The sequence below is a fragment of the Nelusetta ayraudi genome, unplaced genomic scaffold (assembly GCF_046127955.1).
Source record: "Nelusetta ayraudi isolate G7.1 ecotype Tasmania unplaced genomic scaffold, CSIRO-AGI_Nayr_v1 ptg000022l, whole genome shotgun sequence".
Lineage (NCBI taxonomy): Eukaryota > Metazoa > Chordata > Actinopteri > Tetraodontiformes > Monacanthidae > Nelusetta > Nelusetta ayraudi.
Window position 1 is genome coordinate 2069049 of NW_027466072.1, and position 18774 is coordinate 2087822.

Below are 18774 nucleotides of genomic sequence, written 5' to 3' on the forward strand. Positions count from 1 at the left end.
TGTGACTGTGCAACTCTATGCTCCAGAGGTTGCTGGAGAAACATATTTCGGGCAGGGCTGTGCCGTGTAGAGTCAGTCTCAATCGCCATTCCAAAACGATTGAGCATAAGCTGCTGATACCAGTGCGAAATAGTACTTATCTAATGTTAACATTAACAACTTAAAGGTAAACATAAGTTTACCATCTGGAGAGTGGTGGAGAAAATAGCACAGAGCCAGTATGGATGGGAAAAAGTCGTTGTTGGTCTTATTCTCCACTGTGAGTTAAGGGGTCTGATGCTTCTAAAATATAGCCTAGCCTAGCCTGCTTTGTCATTGTCATCGGGTTGAGTTCTGACTTCCTGTTGCCACCAGTAAATCTCTTGTTTAGAGTTAGCTTACTGCTGCACTGCTGATGTTTTTTTTTGTGTGGTGCCCCCCAATAAAAATAAAATAAAATAATATATATTTATTTTGAGTGTGTGGTATGTTTTTTCAACTTTACAAACACACTGTACGTAAATTTTATTTTTATTTTTTTAATTAAAACTAATAACAAGTGAGGCAGTGCGCTATCGCCCTCTATTGGCCCGCTGCCAATATAGACGGTGTGATTCCATATTGGGAAAGGTCTGTGGATGATTTATAATGGAAAAATGTCTGGCGCAGATATTTGATTTCAAATAAAGTCAAATAAATTTAATTGAGGTTTGTTGCACAAGTAATGAGCAAACGCATATCAAACTGGATTTGAAGTAGCCAATCAGAACACAGTTTAGCATGTGCAATACTTTGCAACACCATCCCACCAACCTTCAACTCTTTTGTGTCATTTTATTGAATGTCAGCGCTTGTCATTTACAGAAATCATTGTTTTACATCATGATGTGGCCCCATTTCAAACAAAATATATTGCTGGGCAGCTATTTAGTTCATACATATAGGTTTGTTTGAGATGATGGTGGATCATGTCCCCTAAAATACATAATCATATATATATATATATATATATATATATATATATATATATATATATATATATGTACATATGAATGAAAGAAAAAAAATGCTTTGAATTTTAGCAGTTAATGATTTGTTGAACAGTAACCTGTGTAAGAACTGTATTTATTTCTTTATTTCTTTATTATTCATTTATTTATTAACCTAAACAGAATGCCACAGGATATTCCTCCTTCCCGTGGACATCGTCATCTAAAACTAATGACTTTAATCAGCACTGACTTTTTCCACACACACACACACACACACACACACACACACACACACACACACACACACACACACACCACAATCATCTTGCACACTTCATCACCTTGATTGTCTCCGCACTGCTATTTCCCCACCAGTTTCCACGAGTTGTCTCTTTTCCTCTTTGCTTTCTGCCTTGAAAGGAGTGCTATAAAGTTAAATGGTTTTGTTTCACAACACGGTGGTGCAGTGGTTTGCACTGTCACCACACAAGCAAGAAAGTCGCGGGTTCAATTCCCAGCTTGGGGCCTTTCTGTGTGGAGTTTGCATGTTCTCCCCGTGTCTGCGTGGGTTCTCTCTCTGGCTTCTCCGGCTTTCTCACATGTGAGGTGTATTGCAATGTCTAAATTGACTGAAAGTGTGTGTGTGTGTGTGTGCGTGTGTGTACAGAGAGAGAGAGAGAGAGAGAGAGAGAGAGAATGATTGGACGTCTTTCGATGAGGCCCTGCAATGAACTTGTCACCGTGCCTTCTTCACCCTATGACAGCTGATAGGTCCTCGTTCAGTTCAGTTCAGGGTCCAGATGATGGCGGTAGTGAGCTCTGTCCTCGCCATATCATCCAACAGTTGAAGGAAGGAGGAAGATGAAATGAAGTCAAGCGTCCGCTACCGCTTGATTTGCTATTGACCGAGCTCCTCCATGCCAACTTCTGCATCAACGGTGGTATTAAAAACGACGCCGGCCGAACAACGTCCCGAACATCTGGAATCGCCATGGCTGCCTGCGAAAAATGCCTCCCGGGGGATAAAGGACAGCTGGACGGAGCGCCGCCCGCTACCAACACGGCCAGGGCCGAGGGTCCGAGACACGTAGCAGCTTTGATTCTGGCGAGAGGAGGAAGCAAAGGGATTCCCTTGAAAAACATCAAAATGTTGGCCGGGGTCCCTCTCATTGGATGGGTGCTGAGAGCCGCTGTGGACTCCAACATGTTCGACAGGTACCGTTGGACGGATAGCCTCGGGCGATAAGATATGCGGATGAGGATAAGCACGTTTCCTGAAATCTGTAGCGTCCGCGTTGTTTTCTGTGGTATTTCAACTACTGGAGGGTAGATGTATTTGCACGCTGCAGTTGTGGTGTTTCTTCTGGGTCAGAGCGTCACGTCACACGCCCCCATCTCTCTGTTTATATCGAGCCTGTATATATATATGTATATATATATATATATATATATATATATATATATATATATATATATATATATATATATATATATATATATATATATATATATATATATATATGTTTTAAATAAACAGTTATATATATGTTTAACATGCATGCATGCGTAACGAACGCATGCGTGTGAAGATCTGCCTCCTCCTGCTGCTCGTATGGACTGTTGTTCTAACCACTGTCCAGGTTGTAGTCCTATTTCCACCCGCGACCCTGAGTGCAGAACAAGCGGTATAGAAAAATGATAATTAAACGAATAGCCCTAAATCTGGAGAGTCGCCAGCACTGTTAAAATGTTGTGTTTCTGAGGGGACAACAATCAGTGACGGAACTGCATTGAACGACGCACTCTGCTAAAAATAAATAAATAAATAAATTAATTAATTAAAAAAAAATACGCAAGTGGTCTAGTTTTAGTTATTTATTTTTGAACTAGCTTTGAGCGTATAATATGAAACAAAAAGTCTTATATGTCGGACGCAGATCCATAACTGATAGTCAATCGTTCTCTTGGAAACACGGAACTGTAATGGGAGTTCCGGTGACAACAGAATTTTCCTGCTCGTGTTAGCTAACGTTAGAATGTAGTTTTTCACTTATTTTATTTCTTAATGTACTTCAGTTATGATTTTTCCAATAAAATAAATAAAAAATAAATAACGCCAGAAAACCGTTTAAAATCACTGGCTGAAATTGTAGTAGGTGACATGGTTCCCTCTTTTACTTCTTGTCTTGTGCGCTTTAAAAGAAAACACTTTAATGCATGAAAGAAGCTGATGACAAGTAATACATTAACACATCTTCAATTCCTTTAGTGTGTGGGTGTCAACAGACCACAATGACATTGAGGAGGTGGCAAAAGCCTGGGGTGCTAGGGTCCATCGTAGGAGTCCAGATGTGTCCAAAGACTCCTCTACATCACTGGAAACCATCAAGGAGTTTGTCAAGGACAACAAAGGTATGCAAATTACAGTGGACTATCCACTTGGCCTCGGCTCACCATCCATTTTTAATAACAACAGACAACTCCTGAAGCAGCACAGGTCGATACCCCCAGGGGCCGAGTGAAAGGCACTGATTTTACAGCTCAAACATCACTCCTAGTGGAGAATATTGCAGTTGCATCATGAGTGTTGTTAGAATGAGTGATTCAAATAGACCTGTTCACACTGCCACATGCGGAAACTGTTGTTTAAAGCATCAGATCTGCTTTTGAGCTGCTTTTTTTTACCTTCTTTTTTTTAGACCAATGTTGAGATAACAGCTGTTTGATCTTTTGTGCTTTGTTTCCGCAGAGGTCACTGTGGTCTGTAACATCCAGGCTACTGCCCCGTGTCTCCATCCATTCCATTTAAAGGAGGCCCTGGAGTTGATCACCAATCATGGCTTTGATTCGGTCTTCTCAGTAGTCAGGAGACACCAGTTCAGATGGCAGGAAGTCAAGAAAGAATGTAAGTCTACCTCTGCTGGGCCATTGTTCGTATTTTCATATTGGCTTATTAAATAAATAAATAAATAAATAAATAAATAAATGTTCCTTATTGTCAGTGCAACAAGCGGCTACAGTGAAATTTGTTTTGGCTTCCCTCCCGTAGTGCAATAAGTTAAAAGACAGTCAGATACACAGTTAAAAACCTTTTGACACACACATTCACCCCCCCTCCCTCCCAAAAAAATAACATAGAATAAATAAATAAATAAATAAATAAAAACATTTAAAAAGGTAAATGAAATTCATCACAGAGTTAATTGTACAAATTCTGTTAAACTTTGTGACTTTAAAAGCTGTCGAGTTCCATGATGTAGTTTACCTGAATGTGCCATTAATCCCCCTTTGATGTCATCAGTGGCATTTATTCACCTACATTTGGCATATATGCATTTTAGTCTTGTCTTTGACCTGGACAAAACTAAAATCGCATGTGTAGAAAGGAGAATGTGGGTTGAGGGTGACTGCACTAAAAGAAATCATTCGCACTTGGCGAAGACTTAAGAGTATATATTATATTAAATGTACACCACTTTTCATGTGCTGGAATGTTGTTGTCAGTAGGAGCAAAATTGGTCAGTCATGTAAACAGACATAACATTCATTCTTGTCCTGCCTCCTTCAGCTGGTGAGTTAACCACAGCACTAAACCTAGTCCCAGCTAATCGCCCGCGGCGCCAGGACTGGGATGGGGAATTGTGTGAAAACGGCTCTTTTTACTTCACCACCAAAGAGCTGATAGTCGAGCAGGGCCTTCTTCAGGTAATTGGGAGAGGAAATACAAAAAGCTTGTATAAAGTTGGGCCACCGGTCCCGGTCTCATGTTCCCCCTTGGCTATTTAGTGTGCCGTGTGGTACGATACACTATTGGCACGTTTCCTCCGAGTAGTAACAGGTTGGTTGGGTACGGCTCTAAGTTTCTATTGTGATTTGTATTTTCCATACTTTAAACAACAATGCATTCACAAGAAATTTAAGCAAATAAACTGGAGAAAGCAATACTTTACAACCGCTACCAATCGGTCTGTCACATGTTATTAAAAAATGTTTCATTTGGTAAATGGCGGGTGTAGGCCTACCAATTCCAGTATAATACTTTTTTTTATTTTAATTCTTAATTACTGTGTTATTGACAGATACAAAACTCTGTGCTCATATCTTTCAGATCTATTTGTTCGAGGGCCCAATTGATTTTTTTTATTCAAATAAACCATTTGGACTTTGAAAGGTTATGTTTGCTGGATTTCACAATGGCTCAAACTTTAATGCTTCCGCTGTAATTCATAAGAAGAGCCTGACATGGAAATCTGATGCGTCTTCAACAGCTTGTTTTAAAGTTGTCCGTCTTCCCTGTTGCCGTGTTTCCTCTGTACAAATTAACTAATCAAGAATACATTCATGAACTGAAATGGCTATGTTTCAGTTGAGAAATATGTCAAATATTCTCATTTGAAACATTCATCTGATTTTTGACTACTGCTACTTGTGCTACTATGTGATAGAAGGTGATCAGTTTTCTAGTTGAATATAATTAAACCATCCATGTTTGATATTATTTACCAGTGAAATATTGCCAGGTGCTCCAGAGACATTTTCAACTCACTACTTTCCAGTAAAAAAGTGACTGAAGAATCAACTGAAGGGCTTTAAATCAACATGTCTTGCTTTTTATGTTCATCTCATCTGGTATCTGCTAAGTTTCTGCTGTCACCTGACAGTCTGCTCTTGCCATGAATTCAGGCCTGTGTTGTTGTGCTAGGGTTGTTTGGACAATATTAGATGTGTGTTTAGCAGTACAGGACGTAGGTCTCTGCCTGGGCTGTGGTTTGAAGTCACCGCTACACTGCTGCGCTGTTGCAGGCCCGCAGCTCGCCGCCGCTCTTGTCTCCGTGTGTCTGCGTGTGCATGCTCTGCTCTCAGACTTTCCCCTGGCGCTCATTGAACACAATCGCCTTCGCTCGGGTGGGGGGTGGGGAGGGGGGTTCATAGTATTCGCATGCACGCTTTATAAAAATTTGTCCCTACAAATATTGACAGGGACATGCAAACTTATGCCCTGGCCTGATACACAGGACGTGATCAGTCTCAAGTCTCGCCGTATCGATCACTCAATCAATGCTGGCATTTTCCTCTCTCTCTTTGCACACTTTGTCGAAACTCTGCCATTCCTGCTTGTGTGCATCACAGTTTCAAAGTTGTGTTTCCCCTCTGCGCAGGGCGGCAAAGTAACTTACTACGAGATGTTGCCAGAGTACAGTGTGGATATCGATGTGGACATTGACTGGCCTGTGGCAGAGCAGAGGGTTCTCAGGTAACATACAGGAAATCGTTTTAGTTGTAATGGCACCCTGCTTACCAATATGGTAAAAATAATAAATAGGAAAATGGACAAAAATGGGGGGAAAAAAAGATTTTCTTGATTGTATTTGCCAAAAGAGCAACTATCTGACTGTCTCACTTCATATTTTCACTGTCGATCTTTTACCATTTTGCTCAAAAAATGTTGCTTCTCTTTTATGCATAATAATAATTGAAAGCTGAGGCAAGCACGCTGAACGATGAGTTAATTGTCAGCTTGTACAGGTAGAGTTGGCAAAAATGTTCCTGTTTCACACTGCGACTTGTGCCCAGTGTGACATCCTGGCTCAGAGACCACACATGACTGTAATCTAGCATCTTGTACAAACTCAGGTGTTGACCGTCTCTCCTGATGAGCCACTTCCTCAGATCCCAACTAGCAACCAACTAGAAAGTAGGTCAGACGCCATGAGGCCATCAGGCCAGCCTCTAGCCTCTAATTTAAAACCCTGGAAGGGAAAAAAGTCACATTTTTTGGCTTTTTAGAGAGAAGGAAGACATCTGTTGATGACTGACCTCACGTTAAGCTGTCCGTGGTACAGGTGGGATTCCACAAGCTTAGCCCCCATGACCTTCAGTGCACAAGATAGAAAGTAGATGGATGGCTGAATCCCCCCGCACGTTTCTGTCGCCTTTTCTTTCCTTATCAAGTCCCTGCTTCTCTCCAGGTACGGCTACTTTGGCCGCGAAACGCCAGAGGTGGTTCACCTGATGTTGTGCAGGGTGTCGGGGTGTCTGACAGAAGGACGGATCTTTCTCTCTGCGTCCGGAGAGGAGATGGTGTCCATCAACTCCAGAGACACCATGGGCATCAGAATGCTGCAGAGGGAGGACGTGGAGGTTAGAGCAGTGACAAAACAGATGTTGCTACGAGATTGACTGTGGGTCGCCGTAGCCCCATCCCTCGCTTTTTGTTTTTGTTTTTTCTCCACCAGGTGGTGCTGTTGACCTCTAGCGAGGACCCAGTAACCCAGTCGTTGGCTGACAAACTTGCTCAGCGGACAAACTGCCTCGTCGTTCAGGTGGGGAAAGAGCCGCTGGAAGACCTGTCGCCAGTGGTGGAGCAGAGGAAGCTGCAGTGGAACTACGTGGCGTACATGGGTAATATGCATGTAATAACGCAGTTGTCCTCTGGTCCAGAATACACGATGGATAGTGGGTGATGCTTTCAGTTCAGTTTCAGGACACATTTTGTGTGTATAAATGCTGTTTATTCTTGTGTATTATGACATAAAATAAATAAATGCACGGAAAAAAAGGAGCTCTTTAGTAAGTAAATGTACTAAAGAACGGAAGAAAGTGTTCTGATCGATCCTAAATTCTGCCTTTTCTTTTTTTTCTCCTTGAAGGTGCTGATGAACCCGATGTCAGAGTCCTGAACCTGGCCGGCCTGAGCGCAGTGCCCGGAGACGCCCCCACGGTGGCCATCAACGCTGCCAAATACACCTGCCACAGCGTCGGGGGGAAGGGAGCCATGAGAGAGTTTGCTGAACACATTCTCCTGCAGAAAAAAAAGGCAAAGTCACAAATGGAACAGGATCGCATTGACAGAAGCAGCTTTTAGTTGCCGCTTGGTTTGATTCTATGGAAACATTTTTATCAACATATAAGAATAAGAATCATTGCAAATATAGGAACAAACAATGCACCTGTGCTTGAACAGTGTGAGATGTATATCCAATTTTAGGCTTTAAATGATTCAGTGTTTACAATCGAATATGGGAAAAAAAACACTTGGGGTACCTACTTGGGGTAACTTTTTATTGTTTAATTTATTTTTAATAGGTCAAGTGAGTGTGAATATGGCATCTTAAAAAAAAGTGATCTTGATACAGACTCCATGGGGGAGAATGAAAATGCTCACAGCAAGGGGAAGCAAACGTGCAGTGATGAATCTTAAAATGTAGAAAATGTCTGTTAATGGTTCAGCTCAAGCTTAAATTCTAAGCCCAGCTTGAACCTTAAGTTTAAGATGGAAATGGTCAAAGACAGTGCTAAATATTGCCTGCAACCACCAAACAAAGTAGGAGTTATTGTTACCCATGCTGTTGGAGAGCTATGTATGTAGTTTAATCACGTTATTTTAATGCATTTAGTGCACACAATTTTAAGAATATTTTAATGTTCCTTGTTTGGAGGTCATAGTGTCGCTTAAGCATGTTGCATCCCTCGAAGAAAAAGCTGAATGTGAATTGTTACTGTGTGAAGGTTTCACTGTGGAGACTGACAGCGAGCCGGCTGGTGGTTCATTTGGCTTTAACATGTGACTGGCTGGAAAGGTCATGGTCAGTCCCACCTCCTGTGAAAGAATGGAAGTCTTTGAACTGTCACCAATACTTCCTACAACACGTCAAGGCCAACAACCTTGACTCTGACTTCATGTTGCTGCTCGGTCACCTCTCAGTTCAGAAGTGCCAGATGTATGGACAAGTTTTAGCTGCTTGTTGTTACGAGATCTTAATTGAACGTTTTGTTCCAGCTGGTTTGCACTGGTAGATTTCGTTCAATGTTGCAAAAAAAAAAAAAAAAAATGGCTTTCTGTTATTTGGTTACAAGAACCGACATCACCATACATAATTTATTCAACTCCAGGAAAAAGCAATATGTAATTCCAAGTGTTCTTATCTTTATTGTATCCTAAATCTGTTACACCCTGCCTAGACATAATTGACTGATTGTTAAATGTTCATCTATCAGTACAGCGAAGAATCATGGTGGGTGTTTGTTTGTTTTGGAAGAATAATGTTTGTTTGATTTTGGAATGATAGTGACATTTACTTTTCAATGAAGGTATGTATAAGAAATACTGAGTCCTTGTCTTGGATTTTTAACGGTTTCAAGTGGTAGTAATACAACTAAAGTATTGGCAGGCGCACCGCATGCTGTCATACAAGCAGCAACCAGATCTTGTTGAATTTGACTATGAAGAGGCAATGAGAGCCAAGTTAGAATTTCCAGGTAACAGTGTAGCTCCACCCTGCAAGACGCCATTGAGCCAAAGCAAATTAGTTATTTAAGAGAGAATATTTCCAGACTTGGATGTCTTAATGTTGTGACTCGCGTTCAACAAAATGTTGACATTTTTTTTCAAACCTGAAGCACACAAAGTTTTAAAGTTAAAAGTTCTGTGTCCAGAAGGAAAAAAAACACTTCAATTTCTGCAGTAAAGACAAGCTAAAACTCTTGCATAGAGCCGCATCACTTTGAGTTGTGTGTGAGTGCATGAATTGTTTATTCAAACCAAAAGTGCCAAGATATTCAACGATAAACTTCAATTTTTTTGTTAGGAGAAAGTCATTTTCATAGAAAAACAAAACATTTGCATCATAAGAAGTCATAGTTGATTAGCAAGTCATTTACAATTCGACATTTACATGCGTCACAGTTATTAAGCATCTACAGATAAAGAAATCTAAATCCATCAATTTAAAATTGATCATCAAATCCAGGAACAAACAGGATTTCTTAAATTGCAACGTTTATGTTGTATTCCGTGTTGTGGTACTGAAGATTGGTCTTGGTCTCCAGACCACTTTTTAAGGGTCTCGGACTTGGAGGCATTTTAATAACAATAATAACAATAACAATACATTTTATTTGTATAGCGCTTTTCACAAAACTCAAAGGCACTTTACAGGGCAACTAAAATAATCCAAACAGTACATACAAAGCTATAGGTAAATCAAAATGCATTGTGCATTTTTACTGGGTCTTGTCTCGGTCTCAGACTGGATGGACTCTGGATTTTTGAACCAGACCAGTCAAGATCAGCCAAAACTACAATGACACAATAATAACGGAAAATAATCCAGCTGCTGCCGTTTTACTGCCAACCGGTCTCGGTTGGTGCCGTCTTGACTACAACACTCTAGTGTATGATACGTGGGTTTAATAGAACGAGACGGCAGCCAGCGAGGAGTGTTGCCGGTTAACCGTCCACTGGCGTGATGGTTAACGGCGCTTCGTTCTTTCCGTATTTGTTGGCACCGGGGCTGAAGAACGGATAAACGCATTCACCAAAGAAGTCATTGAAGGTGTAGACATGAACTTTTGCTTCAACGTTGTAGAAAGACACCTGCAGAACCAGAAGAACAAATATATACTTCTACACAGACATAAACTGTATATACATAGACCTATGCACATGCGCTCAAGTTGTTTTGTATTTATGTTATTCTGCTTGTTGGAAGGCAAAATAGGACAGTAGTATGTATATTCTGTGTCTACTGTACCTGCCCACTTTCAAAATCCACAAATATTCCAATCTTCTTTGGTTTCAAGTCGTCTGTGTGATTGTTGGAGTGAAAGGCAAACTTGTTCCTAAAGAGAAGCAGGAGAAGAAAAATGACACTATCATTTTGTTTTGAGAGCTAAGCATGTTTTTGGCCACATTTAAACCTTGTTAGAAATGCCGGCAAGTCAAGAATCAATGTGTGCACCGTTTTCAATGTTCCAATCTATCTGACTTTATGTAGGAATGTGCACGTGACTCATGTCCTGACCCTGCTTCAAAAGGTCCCACTGTTTTCTAGTAATAATGTGTGCATTGAGCCAGTGCCAAAAATTCTTTGACTTTAATGTAATTCAGTTTTCCGCAAAGTTGACACCACTGCCAGGTGATTTGACTAACAGACTCATTTTTATCTCTTTCCTTAACAAAGCTTCATACAGCAACAATGTATCAAGCTTTAATCCACCTAAAAGCTGCTTTGACATGGTACCCGAGTATTATTACTATACACTCCTAGTCAGAAGATTGGACACAACCTGTTTCTACTTTATCTTTACTACTTTCTACACTGTAGATACACACTGAAGACATCAAATATATGACCAAGATATGTGGGTTAATGTGGTAAAAGAAAATAATGTGAAATACCTCAATATGTTATGTTATGTTATATTTTATATGTAGGGTGGCTATTATAGATCATCTAAAATATAAAACTTGTTTGAGTTATGTCACACTTTTTGGTTTAATGCATATTCCATGTGTTCATTCATAGCTTTGATGCCTTGTGTGACAATCTACAATGTAAATAGTTGTGAAAATGAACAAAAAAACATTAAATATAAGTATGTGTCCAAACTTTGACAGGTAGTGTATTTTCAGGGTAGTCAGGTTTTTGTGAGGTCATTTATCATGTTGATGAGCTCTGACTGTCACAGTGCGCGAAACCTTTAACCCACATTTTCTTAACTAGTCTGTTAACTCACTTGTCACGCAGGCTGAGGAACCAGAATCCGTTGCTCGGAGTCACTTCAATCTTGCCCTTCCGGCAGACTGATTGTTTGGCCACGCCCAAATCCCAGTCAGTCTTCTCGCCCACCTCCACCTGTTCAAGACAAGTAGGTCAGATTTGCGTGCTCAGCCCTTAAATATGCTTTCCTCACGGATTTATTTACAGAAAAGCTTTAGACGAGCCACGGTGTTCTGGCGGCTTCCTACCTCCCAGTAGTGTCTCCCGGAGGAAATCCTCTCCTTCCCCAGCACGCACAGGATTCGGTCAAATCTCTCCCTGTTGTCGGGGAACAGCTGGTTGTGCTCTCCACAACTCACCTGCTCGGGCAAATAAGTGATTTTAGTCAGTGTACATGCACAAAGCACCAATTATTATCAATGTATTTCACGTTTGAATGCTTTGAAATCTCTTGAGTTGACAGTACAACACAATTATTCACCCAGGAAGAACACAGAAGAATTTATTCTGTTTTGAAAATGAGTCTCACACTCTTCATGTCGTCCGACACGATCAGCTTGGGATGGGCAGTATCGTAGTCCAGAGTCACGTCCACTGTGTTCAAGTCAGACAAATGGTAAGTCTAGATTGTTTTACACTTTACTATGCCCACAAGAACAGTTTTTAATTATGCTTCACACACCTGCGTACTCCTGCACCCTCTTCATCTCTGCAGAAGTTTTTTGGAAATGGCATTAAATACGGACTCAAAATAACTGTATTTACCTATAAAATGAACTCATTGACGTTATCGCTCGTGACCGCGTGCACTTACTGGGCGGGAAACGGACGGGGCTGGCCTTCATATCTGACGCATGAAAACCTAGAGAGCGTTGAAGAGAAATCAAAAAATAAGGAGCAAGTCCGGAGTTGAGTATTGCATTTTGAAATTGCAGAGCGCCACCACTAGGTGGCTTTTCAGTAAATCAGTGTAGTCTGGCCGGATAGTGGAAAAAGGAAGGCCTTCACTCACAGTGTGCTACTTAGTCATTTTCTGCTCCAGTGTTTTTCAACCACTGTGCCGTGGCACAGTATTGTACTGTGAAATAATGTCAGCTGCGCCAATCCCAGTAATGCAGCAGACTGGTCTATTCTGCAGAATGCTTGTCTGCATGCCTGACAACATTGAGGGGTGCCCCTAATGAGGCGATGGATGGTGTCCTCAGGGGTCCACTACAGATTGTCAGGTCCTCAGTTGCCCTCATGAAAACTATTCTTGATTTGTCTATGTAAATGTGCCATGGCTCGACACCGTTCTAGTCAAAGTCAGTACAAATCAAGTCATGGAATTCCTCTGTGGATGCCGGTGAACCCTCACTGACTGTCTTGCTGACTGTCAGATGGTGTCTCACTGAAGAGTTGTCTGCTCTCCTCAGATCTGTGGCGTTTTTGTTGCCCATTGAAGCTATTGAACCTTTGTGTTTTGCACTCGGCTGACCTGTTTCCGCAATAGTGCTCAGTTGATCCTGAAAGGTCTCCAACTGAGCTGCGAGCTCCCTGTAGATGGGCCCGGTCCCCAGCTCTGACTTTAGAGACACCGCAGACCAGTCTTTGGCATAGCTAGTGCTGCTGAGCACGCGGAACGTCTGGAAAGGAGTCGAAGAAGAAGAAGAAGAAGAAGAAGAAGAAGAAGAAGAAGAAGAAGAAAAAAAAACGGACTCGTAACCCATTTCAGGTGAGTTGGAATGAGATGTGAAAACCTGTAGTCCGTAGTAAGTGGCTGTGTGCAAAGTCATGTATTACTCGCTCTATAGCGGATAGGCCATTTTGTAGTGGTAACAAAAGAAGAAGAAAAATCAGTATATTTTATGTTCATTTACAGACCATATTTTCCGGACGATTAGTCGCACTTTTTCATAGTTTGGCTGGTCATGCGACTTATATATTTAAAATAAAATATATAATTTCACACGTTCTTAAATGTTAATTTACACCGACCGACATTACCAAGGAGTAAACGTTACCTACAGCCGCCAGAGGGGGGCGCTCTAGGCTAGTGACAACTAGCGTTATGTGCTGCTCATGTACCACTGGAAATTAATTTAAACATTAGCTTAAAGACAGCTGAGAAAGACTAAACACTAATGCCCCCCAAAAGAAAATCCCATTCTGCAGATTGCAAGCTGCAGATAGTGAAATATGCAGCCGAAAACTGTCATCGAGCAGCAGATAGAAAGGATCGAGTGAGTGAGAAACTTGTGAGGGACTGATGAAAAGCGCAGGTTAATAAATCTTACTGCAATGAAGAAGCTAATCGCTTGCTAAAAGCTAAGATGGCCAGAACTGGAGGAACAAGTTCAACAAAGTGCTGCCGGGAGAGGCTTGTCAACGGTGCAGTTACTTTACGTTAACATACCGAACACCAGTTCAGCCTGTTATTCTTTATTCTATTGTTATTATTAGAACGTGCCTTTCCAAACAAAATGTCTGTAGTTGGTCTTGGATTTTGTCAAATTAATTAGTGTAATTTTATATCGTTTGCCACACAGAACTCCCCAGACAGGGAGCAGGAAACGACTGTGGGATTTCAGACCCAGCGGGTCCCACTCACCATGAGACAGTGCATGGAGTCCTCTGATTGGGCGAGATCATCCATGGCACTCTCCTTTCTCCGCAGCTCCTTGACCTCCAGCTCCAACTGTCTGGTGAGGGCGTCGGCCTGGTGCTCGGCCGCCCTGCGGCTCATCTCCACCACCTCCAGCAGCTCGGCCTGGGCGCGCTCGATGGCAGACATCTGGGTTGAAAACAGGCCCAGGCTCCCTTCCACTTCTCGCTTCACTGCCAGCTGGGAAATGTTTTGATGCTGTCAACACTCTTCATGGCAAATAGAGTCTTTACACTTGTATTACATCAATTACAACACATAGCTAAGAGACAAATGTAGGATAATGATTGATATTAATAGAGGAACAGTGCAGAGATGCAAAACAACTTTATATAACATTTGTCCCAAAGCCTAATAATCCCATGTTGTTCAAAAACCACTGTGCCAAATTTTTCTAACAATAATCTATGTGTCTCTGGCCTGTCAGTGGACTCCTCAGGAATGCAAGTGTAAGTTTATGAGAAGCTGGAGGTGTAATTACGACCATATCAACGCATGGTAAAATGGGTTAATATTGGTTAACTCTCACTTTTTTATGTGGAACAACGAGGTTGCTGGAGTCTGTTTTCTGATCAAAGGCTGTCTAACGGTCAGCAGGAGGATTGGCATTCTTTGAGGCTGCGGTGTGTTTGGTCTACCTCCAGCTCATTCACAGACGATCTGATCTCCTCCATCTTCCTGATTCTAAGCTTGATCATGTCTTGCATCTCCTTCTCCGATGTCTCCAGCTGGGCCTGAGGGAGCCAAACAGGCACACACACACACACACACACACACACACACATGCAAGCAAGTTGAACTCAACTTTTCCCAGTAAGTGCTACACCACTGATCAAACTCCACATTTCTGTTGTTGAATCATGTACAAAATGATTACATCTATCATTGCATGCTTTTTTTTCTTTTTTTTTTTAATTATTAAAAGTTAAACTTGACTTCATCTGCCTCTAAATCCTGTTGGACTGTTTTAAACTTCTACAGTCACCATAACAAAGCATGGCTTGTACATTTTGTGGGGTCTATTCCGTGCAGACTACGTTGTCTCCTTATCAGTTTGTCTCTTTTTGCTCTGTTTTTTAAAAGGAGGAGCCTATTCGACTTTCACCTGCTTTGCTCTACATTTGACTGGCGTCAGTTTTCTACCTTGGTTTCTGTCCATTCATCCTCGATGGTGACTGTGTCATGGTCCGCATGGTCCTCAGTCTCACACTCGGGACAGATGCACTCACGGTCAGTCCTACAGTAAATCTGAAATCAGTGAAAGAGAGAGTGTTTTACTTTAACCCAGTGGTTCTGAACTGGTGGAGTCTCAGGACCATCAATTTTTCTTTACCATCAAGTCGCGACCCAAATTTATTTCACAGCACTCAAAATTTTTCCCACAAAATGAAAACGTGATCCAACTTTCTATCATGTTTAGTAAATAAATTATTTAAATTATTGAATTGAATTGAATTGAATTGAATTGTGTGTCCTTCTCTCTCTCTCTTTCTCTCTATGTATATACATATTAAAATCCCTTTTTTTTTTTTTTTAAATTATAAAAGCCTGCGACCCATTTAAACAAAGCTCCATGACCCACTTTTGGGTCTCGACTCACCAGTTGAGAAACGCTGCTTTAATCTATCATGGGAAAAAAAGCCGCCTTCTGTTATTTCAACCACAAACTATCTATGTCAAAGTGCAAAAATTCCACGTGGTTCTTTGGAATGTGGTTCAAAAATGTACCAAGATTCCTCTGCGGTGTCTTGGACAGATAGGTAGGCTGTCGCTGCTCGCTGCCCCAGAGACGGTGAACCTCCTCCGGCCGCTGCTGAGAGTAAAGGGGGAAGGCAGCGGTGGGGGTTTGAAGGAGTGGCTCATGGTGGCCATCATGCTTTCGGTTGGTGCCGAAGTGCCCAGTAGAGTCGTGACTGATGGAAACAACATCAGGAAGGATCCAAAATTAGGCATAAAAACAAAAAAAAGGAAGTGAAACTGCAAAAAACATTACAAAATGAAGATTGCATGTTCCTTTTTTTTGATTTCTTACATTAATATGTCACCGTGAACTGACCGGAAGTGTGCATTGTATGAGTGTGTGTGGTAAAAATTCAAGTTTCTTTGTGGTGTCATGAAGGGCATCAATACACACAATTATTTGCATTTTCCATTTTTTCTGCCTTTTAAACATGATGTATGATTTGTCCTAACTGCCTTTTCTTTTATGACAGTTATGATGAAGTGCAAACTTTTAAGTTACAATTATTCCATTCTTTTCAATGTTTTAGAGTGAGAGACCTTTGGCCTAATTGTGAGGAATACATAAATACAAAGCTGCTTAACCTTTTCACAAATAGAATTATATATTTTGACACAGGAAGCCATAAATAAACGGTCTCGGTCAATCTTGCCTTCAGAATCAGGGGTCAGCATGAGTGGGACTTTATTTGGTGCATGAGGTCGTTTCTTTCTGAATGCATCAAAGAAAAAGTCCCTAATGTCTGCGTCTCCTCTTCCTCCTGTCTTCTTCCCCAGCCCTCTCCCTTTTTTCATGGATCGGAATTGCTCCGTGATCTCTCGGAGGGTCCTGTTGATCTGCAGATCTGGACGCTTCTGGAAGGTCCTTTTACACAGCGGACAGTGGCAAACCTGACAACACCCGACACAGGTGAGGAAGGAAAACAGCGGAGACATAAGCCATCTGAGGATGTGAAAATCAAGATAGAGTTATGGTTTGAAGTTCTCAACCTCAACTCTGTGAATAATATAGGACCAGACCTTTAAGCAACATTTGTGTCTTTCTGCACATATAAAATTTAATTTTAAAATGGGAAGGAAAATAAAATGCAATAAAGTCTTTAGAATCTCAAGCCTCTGAGCGGAAGCCCTCACACACCTTGAGGCCGTCCCAGTATCTGGTGATGCAGCTCATGCAGAAGCTGTGGCCGCAGGGGGTGGATGACGGGTTCCAGAACACATCGAGACAGATGGGACACTGGAACTGCTTATCAGACAGGAAGCTGCCACTGAGTTCCATCCTGTGGAAGGTTAGAGAGAGAGACAGATTGATAGAATCAGGTATGACCCATAAAAAACTGGAAAAGACCAGCTCAATTTTAAGACGTATTTTTGAATATTTTGTGACTTCTCGTGAGTCTGACGAAGCTCTTTGACAGTCACTGGTCCAACTAACTGTGCTTACTGACTTTCTCGCATTCTTGTGGATCGGAAATATTCATACATCTAAAATCCACCTGAAACAGATTTGCGGTGTGTAGAATTCTTGTATCCTATTTCCCGAATGGAAAGAACCACTCAGAGCCAAATAGGGTTTGAGATGGCAGACAGCCAAGGGAAAAAAAAACATTGTACAGTAAAGCTGTGTTGTTGTGTTTTTTTTAATTGAGGTAGATTTAAATCTGCGACCTGATGACCCAAACATGTTTGATTTTTCTTTGAAAAGTAAAACCTTCAAATAAACAACATTCACTTAATATATATATATATTCTTGCCAGTTACTGGCAAGAAGCAGGAAGCGATGACATTAATCAAATACGGATGAAGAATGAATGGATTCATGTGGCGCTGGGGCTCTCAAAAATGGGTCAAAGTGATGGGGAAATGTTGGCATTACATAACACACACTTCACCATCGCTGCCCCCAAATCAGATTAGGGAGTTTCAAAAAACTGGAGGAATGAAGTGAAGCAGGATCGTGTGCATCATGACCACGTACACACCGGCACAGATCTGGACAGAAATTCTTCTGACATCAATAGACTCCATGTTCACAATGTGGGAGAAAACATATTTGAATGAATTATTGTACGTAAAAAGCAATAATGTTGATAAATTTTTAAGTAAAGATGAAATACATTGACGACATCCTAAAGTGTCTTTTCTTAATTGTGACGTTACCTATAACTTCTTATAATATAATATAATTTAATATATAGCAATTTCACAAAACTTTGTAATATATGATATAATGAAATATAATAATAATAATGATATAATATAATATAACAGAGAAACATAAGATACCTTATTGTTTGTTGGTTCGGAAGTGTGTCCAAGTTGCTGAAGAAACTTGTGTGTCAGTCCTCAGAGGTCCTACCTCAGTCTCGACACCTGTCGTCTCTGGATGTGTGAATGTGTATGCATGTGTGCACGAGGAGGACAATTGGGACGCCTCTTTAAAGGCCGCACTGCTGAGCTACACCACACCCACTCACCTCTCTTTCACTTCTGCATGCAAATGTGGCAGGACAGGTTAAGGTTGAGGTGTGCCAGATGAAAATATGAACATCAATTGCAAGTCTGTCAAATGGCCAAAGTTGGAATAACTTTACTCTTTTTTGGGGTATGTTATTCATCAGAATCTAAACAAAAATAAGTAAGATTTTGGAGTAATCTTTAGCTTAAACACACTTGATGATACAAGATGTAAAGTTGACTTTTCATCTTAATTTCTTTTTCTTTGTTTTTTTGTAATATAGGTAGATATAGAGGTAGATAGATATACTTTATTAATCCAAAATTGGTAAACAGTAAATGCCCTGTATTTATATTTAGAACAGTGGATATCCTTTATCTATTATCTAGTTTACATTCTACTTCCATTTTTTTGTAGGTCATTGAGATCAACATGTTCTCTACTCTGCTACGTGCCTC

General features: G+C 41.0%; 2 protein-coding genes across 2 annotated transcripts; one reads left to right on the top strand and one right to left on the bottom strand.

Moving 5' to 3' along the window:
• Nucleotides 1-1832: 1832 nt before the first annotated feature.
• cmasa (cytidine monophosphate N-acetylneuraminic acid synthetase a) lies at nt 1833-9076 on the top strand. The gene is made up of 8 exons (XM_076028078.1): nt 1833-2186; nt 3241-3383; nt 3721-3876; nt 4540-4676; nt 6131-6225; nt 6941-7112; nt 7208-7373; nt 7622-9076. The coding sequence occupies exons 1-8, from the start codon at nt 1963-1965 to the stop codon at nt 7834-7836; spliced, it is 1308 nt and encodes a 435-aa protein (XP_075884193.1). The 5' UTR covers nt 1833-1962; the 3' UTR covers nt 7837-9076.
• Nucleotides 9016-18279, bottom strand: LOC142889241 (E3 ubiquitin-protein ligase TRIM21). Its single transcript, XM_076027867.1, has 15 exons — nt 18218-18279; nt 16996-17137; nt 16422-16748; nt 15846-16094; nt 15261-15365; nt 14756-14851; nt 14064-14297; nt 12951-13098; nt 12288-12335; nt 12156-12182; nt 12003-12067; nt 11722-11832; nt 11490-11608; nt 10505-10592; nt 9016-10347 (listed from the first exon to the last, which is right to left on the bottom strand). The coding sequence occupies exons 1-15, from the start codon at nt 18262-18264 to the stop codon at nt 10201-10203; spliced, it is 1953 nt and encodes a 650-aa protein (XP_075883982.1). The 5' UTR covers nt 18265-18279; the 3' UTR covers nt 9016-10200.
• Nucleotides 18280-18774: the final 495 nt, after the last annotated feature.